Source organism: Hemicordylus capensis, chromosome 1 (genome assembly GCF_027244095.1).
Source record: "Hemicordylus capensis ecotype Gifberg chromosome 1, rHemCap1.1.pri, whole genome shotgun sequence".
Classification (NCBI taxonomy): domain Eukaryota; kingdom Metazoa; phylum Chordata; class Lepidosauria; order Squamata; family Cordylidae; genus Hemicordylus; species Hemicordylus capensis.
This window is the reverse complement of record NC_069657.1, coordinates 146,154,378-146,171,552: the sequence shown is the minus strand read 5'-3', so window position 1 is coordinate 146,171,552 and position 17,175 is coordinate 146,154,378. Positions and strand designations below refer to the sequence as shown.

Below are 17,175 nucleotides of genomic sequence, written 5' to 3'. Positions count from 1 at the left end.
TAGATGACCTACACCAGGAACTAGACAGGGGAAATGTGTGTCCCTCTTGGTTCTGCTGGACCTCTCAGTGGCATTTGATACCGTTGATCCTTCTGGACCACCTTTCAGGTATAGAGATCAAGGGTAGTGCATTGGAGTGGTTCCAGACCTTTCTTGGCGGGAGGTTCCAGAAGGTGGTGCTGGAGGACTTCTGCCCGACTCCTTGGCCTCTGGGCTCCCGCAAAGCTCAGTATTGTCCCCCATGCTGTTTAACATCTATATGAAGCTGCCAGGAGAGGTGATCAGGAGGGTTGGACTGAAGTATTATCAATATGCAGATGACACTCAGCTCTACACCTATTTTGAAAGAGCTGCACTGGTTGCCAATTTATTTCCAGATCCAATTCAAGGTGCTAGTTATTACCTTTAAAGCCCTTCATAGTTTGGGGCCTGGATAGCTGAAGGACCACCTGCTCCCAAGAGTTTCTGCCCACCCAACAAGATTGTCAGAGGGGCCTTTGCTCCATGTGCCAACATTGAGAGAGGCTAAATTGTCATGCACACAGGACAGGGCTTTCTTTCTTGTTGCCCCTAGGCTCTGGAATGCTCTCCCAGTGAATATCTGCTCCTTGACATTTGTGGCTTTAAAAAAACACCAACCCTTTTATTTGTTCAGGCTTTTACCCCTTAGGGGCTGCCGGGTGTCTCAGCTTTCCTGCTTCTGTTTGTCTTTTTAACTGTAGTTTTTTGGTTATGATTTTTTATGGGGTTTTTTAAAAACTATTTCACTGATTCTAATGTTTTAAATGTAACATTTCTGGAATTTTATTGTATTTTATACTTTTGTAAACTGCTTTGAGATGCATTATGAAAAGCAGTATAAAAACTGAACAACAAATAAATAAAATCCTTGTGAAACTAAGCAATAGCCATACAGCTGCTGAGCCACCATGTTCACCATGGAGTTGGTGAACACCAACTCATTTAGTTTAGTTCACTCATGGAGGGTTGACCACACACCAATTCCCTACTGCATAGGGTTCTTGAAGTTCCAATTTCAACCATCTCTGCACAGAAAATAAATCCTAGTTTGCCAGTATACAAGTGGGGATGACCTCCAGCTGTTGTGCCAGCTGCACATGATCAGAGTGTTGTGCACTAGCATCTATTTTATTCTATTTATTTATTATATTTGTACACTGCCCCAAATGTTCATCTCTGGGTGGCTTACAACAACATCTTCAGAAACAATGCAAGAAATCTTGTGGTTCACTTCTCAGATCATGAGGTATGATGTGTCCTAAGTCAAGTGCCTTAAGTCAGCACTGCCAGCACATTGGTAAGCTTTAAGGACAAAATTCCACTGAAACACATTTACAAGTTCAAAAGGGACAAGTAGTACACATTGGAGTGGAAAACACAAAAGGAAGCATCAGCCAGGAGCAAGACTTTCCTAAGCAAAGTTGGCCAAAAATGGCTGTCAAGGATAGTCAGATTACTTTTTAAAATATAGCATGCTTTCATTTTTCACCAGAGCTAGCCACTCAGATATCCACAGTCCATAAGGAGGGAAAGCTTTGGCTTTTCCAGTTAGCAAACCTCTTTGTATTCAAGTGGGTTATATCCCTTGCAATCCTTCCATATGCTGTTCATAGGGCAACAGGCGTGCAGCTATTACTCAGCTGCTGCCATCCGATACCTGCTTCCCTCAAGGAAGTCTTTGTTATGGGGTTATCACACTGTCCCAGCACTCATACTACAACTTTTGAGGGTAGCTTGAGTGAACTGAGGAAAAACCACTGTTTTTCCTCCATTCACAGAGGCATTGCAATTAGGATTGCATTCTGCAATGTGAGAGGAGAGCTGGTCTTGTGGTAGCAAGCATGACCTGTCCCACTAGCTAAGCAAATGGTTGCATTTGAATGGGAAAGCACATGCGGATACTGTAAGATATTCTCCTCAGGGGATGGAGTTGCTCTGGGAAGAGCAGAAGGATTCAAGTTCCCTCTCTGGCTTATCCAAGATAGGGCTGTGAGAGATTCCTGCTTGCAACCTTAGAGAAGCCACTGCCAGTCTGTGTAGACAATACTGAGCTAGATAGACCAATGGTCTGACTCAGTATATGGCAGCTTCCTATGTTCCTATTCATGGGCACCTATTGGATGGCTGCTGTGATAATGCTAATGGGTCACACAGTTCCCCCCTGCACCATGCTGCCACCCTAACGTCAATATTGAGCTGACTAAGAAGGGACAGTAAAGTGTGAACAAAGAGAGAAACTAGTAAGGAGCATGCCTCATTTGGTAACCTTTACATCAGGCTTGGCAAATCTTCCTTGGGTCTAGGAAATCAGCCCAAAAATTTAGGAGCCAGACAATAGGCACGTGACAAAATTACCAGACTTAGTGACAGACACTGTAGAGAAGGCTTAAATAGGCTTCTCTTTATCTCCTTTATAAGTATAAATCTTTATCTCCTTAATAAGCCACCTAATGGTGCATTGGGGAAGTAACTTGCCTGGAGAGCAAGAGATTGCTGGTTTGAATACCTGCTGGTATGGGAAACACCTATATCGGGCAGCAGCGATATAGGAAGATACTGAAAGGCATCATATGAGCCCCTGGTGGCGCAGTGGTAAAACTGCCGCCCTGTAACCAGAAGGTTACAAGTTCGATCCTGACCAGGGGCTCAAGGTTGACTCAGCCTTCCATCCTTCCGAGGTCGGTAAAATGAGTACCCAGAATGTTGGGGGCAATATGCTAAATCATTGTAAACCGCTTAGAGAGCTCCGGCTATAGAGCGGTATATAAATGTAAGTGCTATTGCTATCTCATACTGCACAGGAGATGGCAATGGTAAACCCCTCCTGTAAAGAAAAACCACAGGGCTCTGTGGTCACCAGGAGTCAACACCAACTCAATGGCACAACTTTAAGTAACAGAAACAGAACCGAACCAGGACTGCTTGGGACAAATAAAGATTTTATTAAATAACTCCACCGTTGAATGGGCGCCATGGTTAGGCTCCCTGGCCCCTGAATAGGCTCCCTGGCCCCTGGCATTTGTCAAGTCCTGTTTTACATGACAAAGTGGTTCTGGAGTAAGGAGAATGCTCATCTTTTAACTTCTGGTCCCCCCTCTCACTTTACCTAGTTTTCAGGGCCAATTGATGTGCACATAGATCAGACAGCTCTAGGTTTTGGGGGGCTCTGGGCACAATGATTTCTGAATTGCTACATGTGGTAGCAGCAACTGTGCATCCTTTTCTGCATCTAATCAGGTGCAGGTGGTAGCAGCAGCTGTTGATCATCACTGTTGCAGATTGTTCACTCAGAGAACAGGGAGTAATGGCTACCAGCAACCACTACCAAGTGAGTGGCAACTGCTTTAGCTCCTATCACCACTCACTTGTCTACTTGTTCCAAGGAAGGGGTGGGTTTGGATGGGGCCTAATCGCCCACAGAAAGCAGGCAGGTGGTGCTGATCACAGCTGCACCGTGGCAGGTCAGGAGTTGGTAGCAGGTATTAGGGGCTCATCACTTACCCATGATGATGCTGATCCCCGATACTAGCATCATCACACTTAATGACTCCTAGCTGAATATATCTGATCCCACTGAAAAGGATTGCACTGAAAGTATATGAATGTTTTTGGAGGTTAGATCCACAGCCATTCAAACATGGAAGTCAGTCTTTCATAAGACAAATATTTGTTGAAATGAAGTAATTATTCACATCAATACTACTGCTGCTACACTACAATGACTACTTATATACCGCTTTTCAACAAAAGTTACCAAAGCAGTTTACATAGATATAAATAATTAAATAAAATGGCTCACAAACTAAAACGGCCCAGCTTTCCTGTGTGTCTCACTGCGATGGTCTGCCGCTGTCAGAATCTACAAGGATACATGTCAAACAGAACACCGCACTGTAACTTATGTCAGACTTCCAAAGCAGCAGAAAGGAGAAAGACTGCAACATATCCACAGCATTCTACGAACCGTCATTACATTATCTCCGCCAATCCACGTAAACTTCAAGTTTGTTCGCAGCCAATCACACCGAATGTTGTCCGGAATATCATCCGCACCCAGCCCTCGCCCTAACCGCCCACTGTTTCCTATCGCTCTATCCAAGCAGAGAAAAGGTCCCGCCTCTCGCTGGGCACCTTCAGCCAATGAGTGTTCAGTCAAGTAGCGATTGGCCCCAGTTGTTACTCCCTCTACAGCCGCTCGGGAGCAGAGCGTGCTGTTCTCAGTCTGCTGTCGCCGCCGCTTTCGCGGGTGAGTCCTTTGTGCCCTTCTGGACTCTCCGCGATGTTAGACTGGGCGCGCTCCGGTTTCTCCCCCATGTTCCTGACGATTTCCCCCAGAGCCGAGGGGAGGGGGGTAGAAGCTTTAGTAATAGCTGGGTGCTGGGACCTTCACAGGAGCATGCAAAGGGCACCCTGTTGCGCATGAGCAATAATATCTGGGTGGTGACGGCGCATGCTCCTGGCAAGCTTTTGCGGGCGAGTAGGCGGTGCCTATGGATGCGCACGCGCACTATCTCTGTCCTGTGCTGTGACCGGGCCGGGTTAGCCCCGCCCAATAGGTGGAAGACCAGGAGGTCCCCTGTGAGTTCTATCTCTGTGCTATGTAGCTTTTCGTCTCGTGCTGTGTCTTTGGGTTGCCTGAGTGTGAGCAGCGTTCGGAATACAGTAAGCGTTCGAATTGACTGCTGCGGTATGAGGAGACTGAGTAAGGCGGCCCAGCGGGGAGGGAATAAGAATGTGAGCTCTGAAAGCTATTCTTAGCATGTCTACTCAGAAGTAAGTCTCGCTGTATTAAATGGTGCCAACTATTATGCCAACCTTAAGGGGTGCAGCGGGGAAATGTCTGGCTAACAAACAGAAGGGTTGCCTGTTCGAATCCCCACTGGTACTATATCGGGCAGCAGCGATATAGGAAGATACTGAAAGACATCCGCTCATACTGCGCGGGAGGAGGCAATGGTAAACCAAAGGAAAAAAACACAGGGCTCTGTGGGCTCCAGGAGTCAAAATCGACTTGACGGCACACTTCGCCTGTGCCCAGGGTATAGGATTCTAGTCCTAGTCTGCATAACTGCTTTCCTGCTCTAACGCAAAACTTACAAACTGTAGATGTAACTTGTTCAATGTGCCAAAAAACACACACTCCCCCCGCCCTGCTTTTTGGTTAATCTCCAGCCTGAAGAACAATTCTAGTGAACACTAAAGCATCCTTATCATTTTATGAGGTTTTCATTGGTCATAATAGGAAGTTTTACAGTACTCCTGGGATTTTGCTAACGGATCTAATTCGGGTAACTACTTGTAATTTATATATGCATATTTTTGTTTCTTTCCTCTCTTACCCACTTTGCAGAGGAATCCTCAGTTCAAGTTGAAAATGCCTGTGCTCTGGATAATGCGCCGAGCTTCCCAAACAGGTAGGCTGCAGTCGAGAGCTACTTTAGTATGGTGGCTATGGGAAGTCACTGCCAATCAGATTTATTTTCCATCTGTAAATGGTAATAATACTGATCTCGGTTGCTGAGGTTTATCGGGGTTAACGCTCTTAAAGCACAGTTTATGCTGATGGCACAATCTAAATCAGTGTTCTTCATAGTAAGGCCTAGGAGACCTGTAAGATATTCCCCTCAGGGGATGGAGCTGCTGTGGGAAGAGCAGAAGGTTCCAAGTTCCCTCCCTGGCTTCTCCAAGATAGCGGGGCTGAGAGAGATTCCTGCCTGCAACCTTGGAGAAGCCGCTGCCAGTCTGTGAAGACAATACTGAGCTAGATGGACCAATGGTCTGACTCAGTATATGGCAGCTTCCTGTGTTGAGACAGTGATGGCCTCACCAACCCTGTGCAGATCCTTGACTAATTGTTTATTGGGCCTGTGTAAAGCTTAGGTCAAAGCTGAATACTCTGCACAGTCTTCCTGGCACCATGTAGCGACTATTATTCTTCCTGTGCAGTGCTGCACTTTCCCCAGTGCTGTGGGCTCTTTTAAGGGACCTGGGACCCTCTTGAGCCCCTGCACCATCTTCAAAGGTGTGCACAGAGTGCTGGGGAAGCAGTGTTCCCTCGTAACAGGGATTCCCAGATGTTGTTGACTACAACTCCCAGAATCCTTAGCTACAAAGGCTTTTGCTTGGGGATTATGGGAGTTGTAGTCAACAACATCTGGGAATTCCTGTTAGAGGGAACACTGCTGGGAAGTGCCACCCTTCCCAGCAGTTTCCTCCTAGAGCTCTTAAGATAAGGCTCAATCTCTCTTAAGAGGTCCTCCCAGCACTGAACAAAGCAAAGCATTGTGTGGATGTCAGCACAGTGGGAAATGACTCTCACATTGAAGTTTCCTTCTTTCCTTCTTCTAGAGTGGCCCCTGAAAAATAGTGAAGATCACTGGTATAGATCATAATTGTGATACTGTGGGCAGAGTTTTGAGTTTCGATGAGAGAGATTCAGGTTCAAGCCCCTAATGAGCCACCAAGCTTGTTGTGCTGTTTTGGAGAAGTGATTAATTTTGTGGCATGAATAAAAAAGAATTGTAAAGCACTTTGTACAACAACCTTCTTATAGTCCACACACACACACACACACACACACCCCGAGCCACAAAGGTATTAAACACATACGCACAGAATCATATGTTTCTGCTTGTGGGAAGTCAACAAGACTACCTCATTCTGAGTGGTTGGCTTGTTCACAGTATATAGCACTGTAATACTGAGTGAACTCTATAATCAGTAGCTCTGCAGTTGTGAGGAGCTCCTTTTGTGAGCAGTTGTCGGAAAAGGCATGAATTCCTCATGGAGCCTACACAGAGAGGCCCAGCTGGGCAGTGTTTCCTTCCATCAGGTCAGAATGCCTAGTACCAACTCATTGTTAGCAGCTGCATCAGTGCAATACAGAAATGATCTATTTTCCATTCTGTCTTTTATATTGATTATTAGAATTGAGTATTAGCAGGGCAGCTCTCTCCTCTGCAAGCTTAGTGCTTCCCTGTGTTTCTTCCTTTGTGTGATGAAGGTTGGAATCCAAGAGGGAGTGAATATATATGTGTGTGTTCAGATAGCAAGCTTATATAGCACTATATATGATGCTGTCAGTGTCCTAGGAGAGAAAAATGAGTGAAAACCTGCTAGTGGGTGATAAAGTTAGACTTGTTGAATTTTGAATCTCTTACTTTGTATCTTTGTTTGTTTGAAGTGCTCTCTTAGGAAAGTCCTTCCAGTTAACTGTTGTGATAGAAAAGCTTGGAGGATACATGGTGGGGAATTCTTAGCCAAGGCAGAAATTTGAAGCTGAAGATTTTTAATAATTTCCCAGTACCCATCTGATGTAGCCTCTGTCCTAAAATGCTGGTGAACTTTGTGATGCTGACCATACCACTCATATAAAAAGCAGAGCTTAGCTTTGGATGTGCTTGTAGTAGAACTCTCTGGACTTTCTGAAAAAGTGATTTCATGGCTTTCATTTCACAGTATACACCTGAATCCCAAGAGTATGGATTTACAGTATTGGGAACTGGTTGTGTGGATGCCATGGAATGGAATGGTATGGGGGATGAGATAGGGTCCTCAGATTCCATGGCTCCGTATAGAAATTCAGGGTTGGAACCTCCATCTGTGCTGCTTCGTAGATGTGGAGAAGTGGGCTGTACAAGCTGATTGGAGGTTCTTTCTACCTACCTACCTACATTGTTGCTAAGTGTTAAGTGTGGGCTTGGTTCAGCACTCGTGAAGAACTGTACTTCTCAATAAGGGAAGATAAGGCTGGGCAGCAGAGAGAGGATAGGTCAGGTCAGGCCATAGTACTTTTTGAACTGTAACTTCAGAGATACACATCACCTCTCTTTTTGAAAGTAAGAAGAGAACCCTGCTGGATCAGACTGTCTGTCTAGTCTAACATCCTGTTTCCAACAGTGGCCAACCAGATGCCTCCAGGAAGGCCATAAGAAAAGCATGAAGGAAGCATTCTTCCCCTGTTTGTCCAGCACTTGGTATTTAGAAGTATACTGCCCCTAAATATGGAAGCTCAATTTAGTAGTCCTAGCAAATAGCCTTTGGTAGACCCATCCACCAAGAATTTATTTGCTTCTTAAAAAAATATATCTAAGCTAGTAAATCTTTTAATGAACTTCATAAATTAGTTAATTATGCATTGCATGAAGAAATACTTCCTTTTGTGTATCCTGACTATTGCTAATCACTTTCCATTGGTCCCTCTTTACTCCTCTCTCCAATGAGCTTTGCTTGACAATCTACCACCACATACTACAGTGGACTCTGCTAGGATCTCCATCACTATGTTACATCCCATCTAATTTGCAGGCTTTAAAATTAGATTTTTATATTGTTGCAGTTGGGTCAGGAAGCTGAAGTTGAGCTTTTTTGTTTTCGCACAGTGTCTTCCATTGTGGCACAGTGTGGATATACCCCACAAAGCACTTTCCCTTTTGCATGCATGCAAATAGATTTGTACAGACTTGACTTCAGCCAGCTGCTCTTTATCCACAAGAGAAAGTCTAGATTGGTAGATGTATCCTTGAATGCTGTTTGATACAAGTCTGATACAGACTCATTGTTACCTGGAGGCTTTTCAGACAGCAGGCTTTACCGCGGATTTACCGTGAGGCTTTACTGCAAGTTCGGGGCATAGCGGATACTCACATTCAAAAAGAGGATTTTTTTTTTTTTTGCCCTGGACATAAATTGGGCTTGGTTCAAATATGGAGGGGAAACCCCGAATCACGTGTGAAGTGCTCTCTGAAATATCACATGGACTTCAGGGTAAATCTGGCCAATATGTGAACACACACACACACATGCTCCCAAAGTAAAGTCACCATCTGAAAAATCTCTTGGCTCTGTGTTGTTCAATCACTTTGTAAAGTTTCTGGTGAACAATTTGGTGCTGTGCAGTAGATTCTCATGCTAATTGTTTGGGAGTGATCCTTTAGAAAGGACCCTGGTGGGACTCAGTGAAGCTATGCCAGAACCATGGGTTGGACAATTCCTGTATAAACTGTTTTACTTGGAGTCTAACATGTCTCCTCCTATTTGACATGATGTCTGACTTTTCTGCTGTTCCTTAGGGACTCCAGTGTGCCTGAGCTTTGCCCGACACCTCAGCTGCACAGCTCCAAGAGCTTCCTACAGTAAGTACATAATTCAGTCCACCTGCACTGCTGAGTAGCACAGAAGGATCTCCCTGGGAATGTAGCTGCTGCTTGCGTAGAGGATTGTTTCTCTCTTCTGGTCCTCTTTTACTCTACAGATGCAAAAGCTGTTCCTTGCACAGAATTCAGTCTGGATGCCCACTCTGTGCGTGATGCTGTGTGTGTATAGCCCATTGGGGCTTGAGTCCTATGGCAAGACTCATAGATTCCCCTGGGAATGGTACACACAGGGGAAATGCTCACCAGTGCTAGTGCTCCTGGGCATAAACTTTCTGAGAGACGCTCCTGTTTCCAGGAATGAATATTGGCAAGACCAAGACTGCACTGCTTTTGCAGTAGGTTTAAAAAATAATAATATAGGAGTGGTCCCATGTTGCTAGTCTTCAGAGCAGCAACAGCTCACTTCTTGTTTTCTTTGATTACAGAATATGTGAATTTAAAGGAAGAGAAAACTGATATGAAATCTATGACTGACAAGGCTGCACAGACACTCCTGTGGACAGAGCTCGTCCGAGGTGAGGGCAGTTGTGGGATCAGGATGATGAGTGGAGAAGAGCGAGGCTGTGTGGTATTGGATGGATGGCCTGAATGGGCACGAGGAGAAGAATGAGGAGCATGCAGTCATGTGGAGGATTCACATCCTCCGAACCAGCAGTGGCAAAGCTGTCGGAGCCCCAAGCACATGGGAGAGTGGACTTCCAGTCTTAACAATATGCTAAGACTGGGCATGCTGTGTGAACCCACCGATCTCTGCCTACCCTGCCCTACTTGTGGCACGAAACCAGATATCTGTAATTTAGATTTGAAATGAAGGACAGATGTCTGGTTCTGTGCGGCAAATACGACATGATATACTGTGTTTGGTGGGTTTGCACGACATGCCCAATCTTGGCACATCATTGCCAAGCCCGGAATTGGGGCTCTTGTGTGTTCCTGGGGCTCTGGCAGTTCTGCTGTACCAGTGGTTGAGCACTGTGTGTTAGAATGGATTACCAAGCAAAAGCTGGCAGTCTCCTTCTGCCCATTCCTCCCCCAGCAACCTTGTCCTGAATCATGATGGTGGTGGGATACGAACTGCATCCTTGTCATGGCTGACGGCAACTGAAAAACTGTCAGAAACACCAAGGCCTGGAGAATAAGGTGGCAGAGCAGGTTTGGAAATAATTATACAGGGAGACTGCTACTGCTGTGGCTTACACTACTGTAGCAGTATTCTAGGAGCCTGGCCCAACCCTTTAAAGCCCCAAAGGGTACTGCCATAGTGCCGTGTCACTGCAGCTGTAGTAGCTGTACTTGGGGCTGTCCTTCTAGTTTTTGCCCCAGCAGTTGCCATGTGGTGCTATGCTGTGGTCTCTTTGTCTGTGCTCTTGAACGCTGCCTCTTTTGACCTTTTACACTTGGGAGATGGGGAACAGATTGAGTTATGAGGGCATCTTCTATAGTGCTCCATTGTGTGTCTTCCATGCCTCTGCCTGCACTGGTGGCTGGCAAGAAGCAGGTGAGCGCAGATGTTGTTTGCCATTGAGCTTGTTACTTGGTGATAATTGCTCCCTGAGCCGGCAAGTGGCAAATTGTACTGCTGCTGTAAATGGTTGAGATGTTAACATCTTTCAGGTTCTAGCAACTTTATTTGGATATTAACTGGTTATCTTAAAATGTCTTTTCTGTTGTTAACTCAACCTGAACTTTGGAAAGAGACTGGATTGTTTAGTTTTAATTTAATGTTTAAATTTTTTTGCCTTTCCCCTCAGGCTTGGCAATGACCTTGAGCTACCTGTTTAGGGAACCTGCCACTATCAACTATCCCTTTGAGAAGGGCCCCCTCAGCCCACGCTTCCGTGGGGAACATGCCCTGCGCAGGTACCCTTCTGGAGAGGAGAGATGCATTGCTTGCAAGCTGTGTGAGGCCGTTTGCCCTGCCCAGGTGAGGCCCCTATTCTTCCGCCCTTTCAAGATACCTTCATGGTAGGAATTTCATCGTATAATGCAGGAATTTCGTGCAAAAATATCTCACTTTTGGTTAATGGCTGCCTATTTCAGGTAGAAGTTATACGCCTACAACTTCTACCTGATGGACACAGATCTGCAGAAGCTAGAAGGAGATGTACACATGCTACACAAGAGAAGGGACATAATTAACAGAACTCTGGTAGCAAAGAGGAGCAGCTGTTCAAACACACACACCAGTACCTATGGGATAGTGTCGACATCCCTTTCAAATGTAACCACATTCTCTATATGAGTTGTGCAAATGCCTCCCAGATTATCTGTAAACTCTTAGAGTTTACAGATAATCTGGGAGGCATTTGCACAGCTCATATAGAGAATGTGGTTACATTTGAAAGGGATGTCGACACTATCCCATAGGTACTGGTGTGTGTGTTTGAACAGCTGCTCCTCTTTGCTACCAGAGTTCTGTTAATTATGTCCCTTCTCTTGTGTAGCATGTTTACATCTCCTTCTAGTTTCTGCAGATCTGTGTCCATCACATTTCCAGCTGTGTTTTTGGCTCCCCAGCAGTGTTCCCACTAATGGATTCCCAGGTGTTGCTGACTACAACACCAATCCCCAGCCAAAGGCCATTGCAGCTGGGGATGCTGGGAGTTGTAGTGAACAACATCTGGGAATCGCTGTTAGAGGGAACACTGCTCCACAGCCCTCCTGATTACAACTGACATGGTTTGCACTTTAAATGTGGATACATTTATTAGTGCTCTTCCATTTCAGCCTCTGTTGTGGGGACTTTCCTCAGGTGTGGGGACTTGGGAATATCCCCTGCTACTGAGTTATGTCTATTGCTCCCACACAGGCAATCACCATTGAGGCGGAGCCCCGTGCTGATGGCAGCCGCAGAACGACTCGCTATGACATTGACATGACCAAGTGCATCTACTGTGGATTCTGCCAGGAAGCCTGTCCCGTTGATGCCATTGTGGAGGTGAAGGGGCTGGGGTGGTTGGTGTTGTCTCATTTGCCCACTCTGTGTTTGTATCTGGAAGGTGGAGCTAATGGGTGGGGGGAGGAGAGCGAGAGCCAGCAAGCGATACCCATAGCTTAGTGTGGGAAGGGTCCTCTTTGTGTGTGAAATCTGATATGACTACCTTCTCTGCTTGGTGTTCCACAGGGCCCCAACTTTGAATTCTCTACTGAGACACATGAGGAGCTTCTGTACAACAAGGAGAAGCTGCTTAACAATGGTGACAAGTGGGAAGCAGAGATCGCTGCTAACATACAGGCTGACTACTTGTACCGATGATGGTGTACTTACCTCAACCATCACACATCCTAACCAGCCAGTTCAGCCGAAGCCAAGCCTGCAATAAAGGGCATGCACCCATTGTCTGTGTCCCTGTGTCTTGAGGAAGGCTTATAGCCAAGCCTGTTGGAAATAGATAGAATGCACAGTCATCCTTGTTTTCTCCCTCAGCCCAGCCTGTGAGGCCCACCACCTTTTTCTTTTCAATTTGAGAGTTCCAGTTACTGTACCTGGGGGGAACTTAAGGGGCACTGTAAGGATATTGGCTAGGAAGAGGTGATGTATGGCAGGTCAGGGGAGAGACAGACAGAGGGGAATCCAACTCCGTTCTTCTGCATCTCCTCTCTCTCCACTTGCATTCTGATTGCTTCAGGAGACAAGTAGCACAAGTGTGTTCTGAATGTTTGAATTGGTTTTCAAGAGAATAGAAAAAGGTTGCTCTGGTAAAAAGATGGGATCCTTGGGAATTAGCAGGTATCCTCTGCAGTGAGCATCTTGTCGGGACATTTGTGTCAACCTTAATGGGTTCAGGAGGGTCTTGCATTCAGCATATTAAAAAATATTCATTTGGGAAATCAGTACTTGCTCCTTGACCCCTTTCAGATATTTTATTCAGTCCTAGTGAGATCTTGTCTGCCTTTTTGGAGGTAGTGTACTCTGATCAATGTTATGTAGCCCAGCTCTTGATTCATAGGGTTGGCTTTCCTTTTCTTCATGTTGATGTGCTATGTTGTACTTGGACTGAAGGGGCTCCAGCAGGCTTCTCAGGAGTGGGTTGTACTCTTTCTGAATTCTGATGGATTAAGCAGCCTTCAAGAAACAAAGGGCACTCTAGCTGTTAAAGACAAATCCAAAATGACCAGCATGAGTTTGTCTCATTTGCAGCATTCTGTTCTCAGTTTAAGAGTCAAAGCAGCTGCTCTTTCTGTTTTAATGGAGAGCCTGCTACAAACTGGTTCACAGAGCTGCTAGGAATATGTTAAGTGACACTTGCTCTATGAAACAGTAGGACTCAATTTCTTACTCTGATTATCAGTTAGCACTGATAAAGCCACTTACACTTTGAAAACAAGATGTTTACTGGGGGTGGATATAGGAAAGGTCTGAATGAAAGAATAGTGGGTACAAGGCAAACAAAAACATCAAATCTTTCTATCAGCAAGATCAAGATACATTTATGAGGGGGATCTCCTCACAATGCAAGGGCCTGCTGATGCACTATCATAGATAGAATGTTAATAGGATCACCATTATTGCTTCTATAGATTGCTCAATAAATTCTAACTCATAAGACATTTGTGTGACCTATTCCCTTACAACTTCATAATAGTCTGCAAAACTCAAATTCTTCCCCTAAGCATTTGCTCTTTCTCTTTCTTGGGAGCAGGCACACCCTCTCCTGTAAACAACAGAAAGCTTTCGGTGAAATAGATTTGACAGCTGAAAGGAGCTACTATGGAAAGGGAGGAACTGAATGTCACTGAGGATGTGTTGAATTATGATAGTCGTCTCCACAGTCCAGCTCAGGAGGGACAGATTGCAGTGTGCTGGTTGTGTACCTCCAGAAACATGGAAATTCTTCTGAACATTAGCTGTCCTTACCCATGTATCCCCTCCCCCATCTGATATATTTTTAGTGAGAATGAATCAGTATAACTGAACCTACCAAAGATTGGGGGTGGGAAGGAAGTCAAGAGTCCATTCAATGTTTTTCTGCTGGAGAAAATAAACTTAAAGATTGTGTAGCTGCTGCTGAGCAGGGCTCCAAGACAAACGAGTTTCTAGCCATGTAGCTGTTTAAATCAAGATGGCCATGTACTGTAGCTTCTAATATAGTCTAAGCTGTATGCAGGGTGAAGTCCAAACTACCTGGTCTTTAATTAACATGCATACAGTGAAGAGGGAGGATACACAACTTTGGGAGTGGGCAATACATGTTCATAAAAGCTTTTACTAAGAACTCAGAGATAGCACTTTCCCTATCCACAGGCAGCAGCATCAGATGTGAGCACCCTAGTTAATGGACAACATGATGCTTACAATTCCTGGCCGGGGGGTGGGGGGAGGGATGTATTTCCTATGGTGTAGAAGAGCTTCTGTGAATAAAGTTTGTCCAGAGGTTTCAGCTTCTGCCATTTCTGGGTTGGAATAATTCTGAGCATGAAAAATGACTTGACTGGGATTCACAATATTAGTTCCAAGGCCAGCCTAGCACTGGATGGACTGCCAGCAACTACAGCAGTAGCCCCAGGGCCTTCCAATGCTAGCTTTAACGCTATAGCTAGTGTTCTCTCTAATAACAAATGCTACAAGTGCCCAAATTAACACTACTTGCCATTCTAATAATTTATTTAGGATAGCGGTCATTAACATTTTCAAATCTCAAAATGCATTGTTAGACCTACTTCAATATTTGTTTTTGTACATAGGCCAGTATTTCTCCTCTTAAGGGTGACTGGATGCAAAGGAAAGCAGGGTGCCTGTATTTTTTTAAATAGATTTTTGCAGGTGCAGCTTGGCATGCAAGAGAGAAAAAGCCACACTTACCAACATTTGTTCTAATCTATCAAAAATAAAGGAACGTTATCCTCTTCTGCATCTTGTGGTTACCCTTTCTCTCTCTCTGAGTGTGTTCTTAACTTTTAGGAGGAAAAGCACAAACAACAAGAAAATGGTATAACTCACCAACTGGAAAAACAGTTTTTACCATGTGCAGAGCACTTCACATACTATCTCAGAAGTCCTGTAAAACCTGTCAGCATTTCCCCCGCAAGAGCACCTTATGAATTCATGGCCGAAACAGAATTTCACTGTTTTTCATTAAGCCAAGATAAGTATGCAGTTCACTTCAACATAGCACCAGGGCAGGCACTTCCTATCCATCTGGACAAACCTCAGATTTTCAAATTCCATACAGTTAACTAACAATAAAATAAAAGGTACAAAACTAAGTTGTACTTAAGGCATGATATGTTAGGGTGGTAAATTACCTGAGAGATGGATACCCTATCATGGTGTTAAGCATATAGGTCTTGAGTTAAATGGCTGGCAATTCCAGTTAAACAATCTCAAGTGCTAAGGCTGGGAAAGGCCTCTTCTGATACCTTGGGAAACTGCAGCATGCAAAGGACAGGACTAGCAGTACTGGGTGACATGGACTGATGGCTTGACCTTGTATAAGGCAGAACATCCTTATACCAAAGTATACATGATGGATATATATATTTTAACAAAATATGTATGCCCTGCCTTTTGATTCCACAATAAACCTCCTCAAGGTGACTTCCAATGCTCATAACAATTGGTGGTTGTTTCTTTAGATGTCTGTATACATGGGCCACATCCCCTTTTGGAACATGTGCCATACTGTTCATTACAAGCTGTTTCTGACTGAAGGCTGCAATGTTATGATTCTAACATGCAAATACTAAACCATAGCATATACAAGAGATAAATGTGTGTTTTGAAAGTCAGGTACTACTGAATTGTTTCTCCCATGTAATAATATAAAGTGATCTTGAGATGGGAGGAACCTATGCTTGCCAAATGTCAGGGTTTTGACTGTAGCTATGGACCATCTATTATAGGCCACAAATAGTGTGGAATTAGGGTCTTTAAACATCAGCCTCATTATGTTCTCCACATGATTACATCATTCTGATTGACATTTTGAAATAGGAACTGGTACACTATATCAGGCAGCAGCAATATAGGAAGATGCTGAAAGGCATAATCTCATACTGTGTGGGAGGAGGCAACGGTAAACCCCTCCTGTATTCTACCAAAAATAACAGCAGGGCTTTCTGGGTGCCAGGAGTCAAAATCAACTTGACGGCACGCTTTACCTTTACACAAAATATAATTTACAAAGGGGGTTTGTTTTTTGCTATTTTAAAGCAGAGACTATGTCATGGAAAAATAAGGAGTGGAAGAGACTTATGTAAAGCCTAAGCAGAAAAAATAGATCAATACAGTTTCCTATTCTGAGGAGGTTGGATTAGAAAACTTCCAAGGTCCCTTCTTACACTGAAATTCTATGACTACAGATGCTGGTAGTCTAAAGAACACAATGCTTGGATTCAGACAGTGGGTTTTAAGAGGCAGACTGGGACCAGATCAAGAAAGTGTCTATATCAGAGGAAAGGTGGGGGGTTTCAACTTTTTTGGTGTGTGGCACAAGTCGAACCCATGAATGAACTAGTAGCGTCACAGTAGCTGTACAAGGGCCGCTCCCCCCCCCCGCCTTTTTGGGTGTCACTTCCGAGTTGATTGAGCGGGGAATCAGGCCATAACACTGCAGCAGCAGCAGCAGCAGCAGCTCTGGGGACCGGAGAGAACTTAGGCCTCACTCGATACCACACCTAGGCCCACGGGCACTCTTGCTCCTGTCCAAGGCGCATACTACAAATTCCGGCCGCCTACGCCATTACCGTTCACAGAACTTGAGACTCCCCAAGCCGGCCGGCAAAGGGTGGGCATCACAGGGTATGCCCATATACCCCATGGGCTGGATAGCATCCTTAGCACCGCCGCCGCCACCACCGGTACTTTCTTATGCTGTAACAACGACGCCTTTTTTAGTACCGCATGTGCAGCCAAAGAAAGCTCCTGAGGGCTGCAATCCTGCTCACAACTTCTTTGAGAGCGAGCCGCATTGAATGAAGCGGGATTTGCTTCCGCCTAAGCACACATCGGGTCAGGGCTGTGCGTGCAACTCATCCGAAGGGGTTAAATGAGCCTCCA

At 44.9% G+C, this 17,175-nt stretch overlaps 1 protein-coding gene and 1 long non-coding RNA gene across 5 annotated transcripts; one reads left to right on the top strand and one right to left on the bottom strand.

Annotated features, from left to right (window-relative positions):
* Window positions 1-2,940: 2,940 nt before the first annotated feature.
* LOC128341143 (uncharacterized) lies at window positions 2,941-4,099 on the bottom strand. The gene is made up of 2 exons (XR_008314229.1): window positions 3,986-4,099; window positions 2,941-3,880 (listed from the first exon to the last, which is right to left on the bottom strand). It is a non-coding gene; the product is annotated as an uncharacterized LOC128341143 (long non-coding RNA).
* A 31-nt stretch (window positions 4,100-4,130) lies between these two features.
* NDUFS8 (NADH:ubiquinone oxidoreductase core subunit S8) lies at window positions 4,131-15,026 on the top strand. Of its 4 annotated transcripts, none has more exons than XM_053287269.1 (7): window positions 4,131-4,267; window positions 5,372-5,435; window positions 9,093-9,155; window positions 9,602-9,691; window positions 10,928-11,100; window positions 11,986-12,114; window positions 12,301-15,026. In XM_053287269.1, the coding sequence occupies exons 2-7, from the start codon at window positions 5,396-5,398 to the stop codon at window positions 12,430-12,432; spliced, it is 627 nt and encodes a 208-aa protein (XP_053143244.1). In that variant the 5' UTR covers window positions 4,131-4,267; window positions 5,372-5,395; the 3' UTR covers window positions 12,433-15,026. The 4 variants fall into 4 exon arrangements, with proteins under 4 accessions (XP_053143244.1, XP_053143243.1, XP_053143242.1 ...); XM_053287268.1 differs by lacking the exon at window positions 4,131-4,267 and adding an exon at window positions 4,473-4,599; XM_053287267.1 differs by lacking the exon at window positions 4,131-4,267 and adding an exon at window positions 4,501-4,683.
* Window positions 15,027-17,175: the final 2,149 nt, after the last annotated feature.

Excerpts from the sequence above, each read along its gene's own strand:
- NDUFS8 (XM_053287267.1), top strand. The coding sequence starts at position 4,516 with ATGCGCACGCGCACTATCTCTGTCCTGTGCTGTGACCGGGCCGGGTTA. Across the intron at positions 4,684-5,371 it reads TGAGCAGCGTTCGGAATACA|AGGAATCCTCAGTTCAAGTT; the intron begins GTAAGCGTTCGA and ends CCCACTTTGCAG. Across the intron at positions 9,156-9,601 it reads AGCTCCAAGAGCTTCCTACA|AATATGTGAATTTAAAGGAA; the intron begins GTAAGTACATAA and ends CTTTGATTACAG.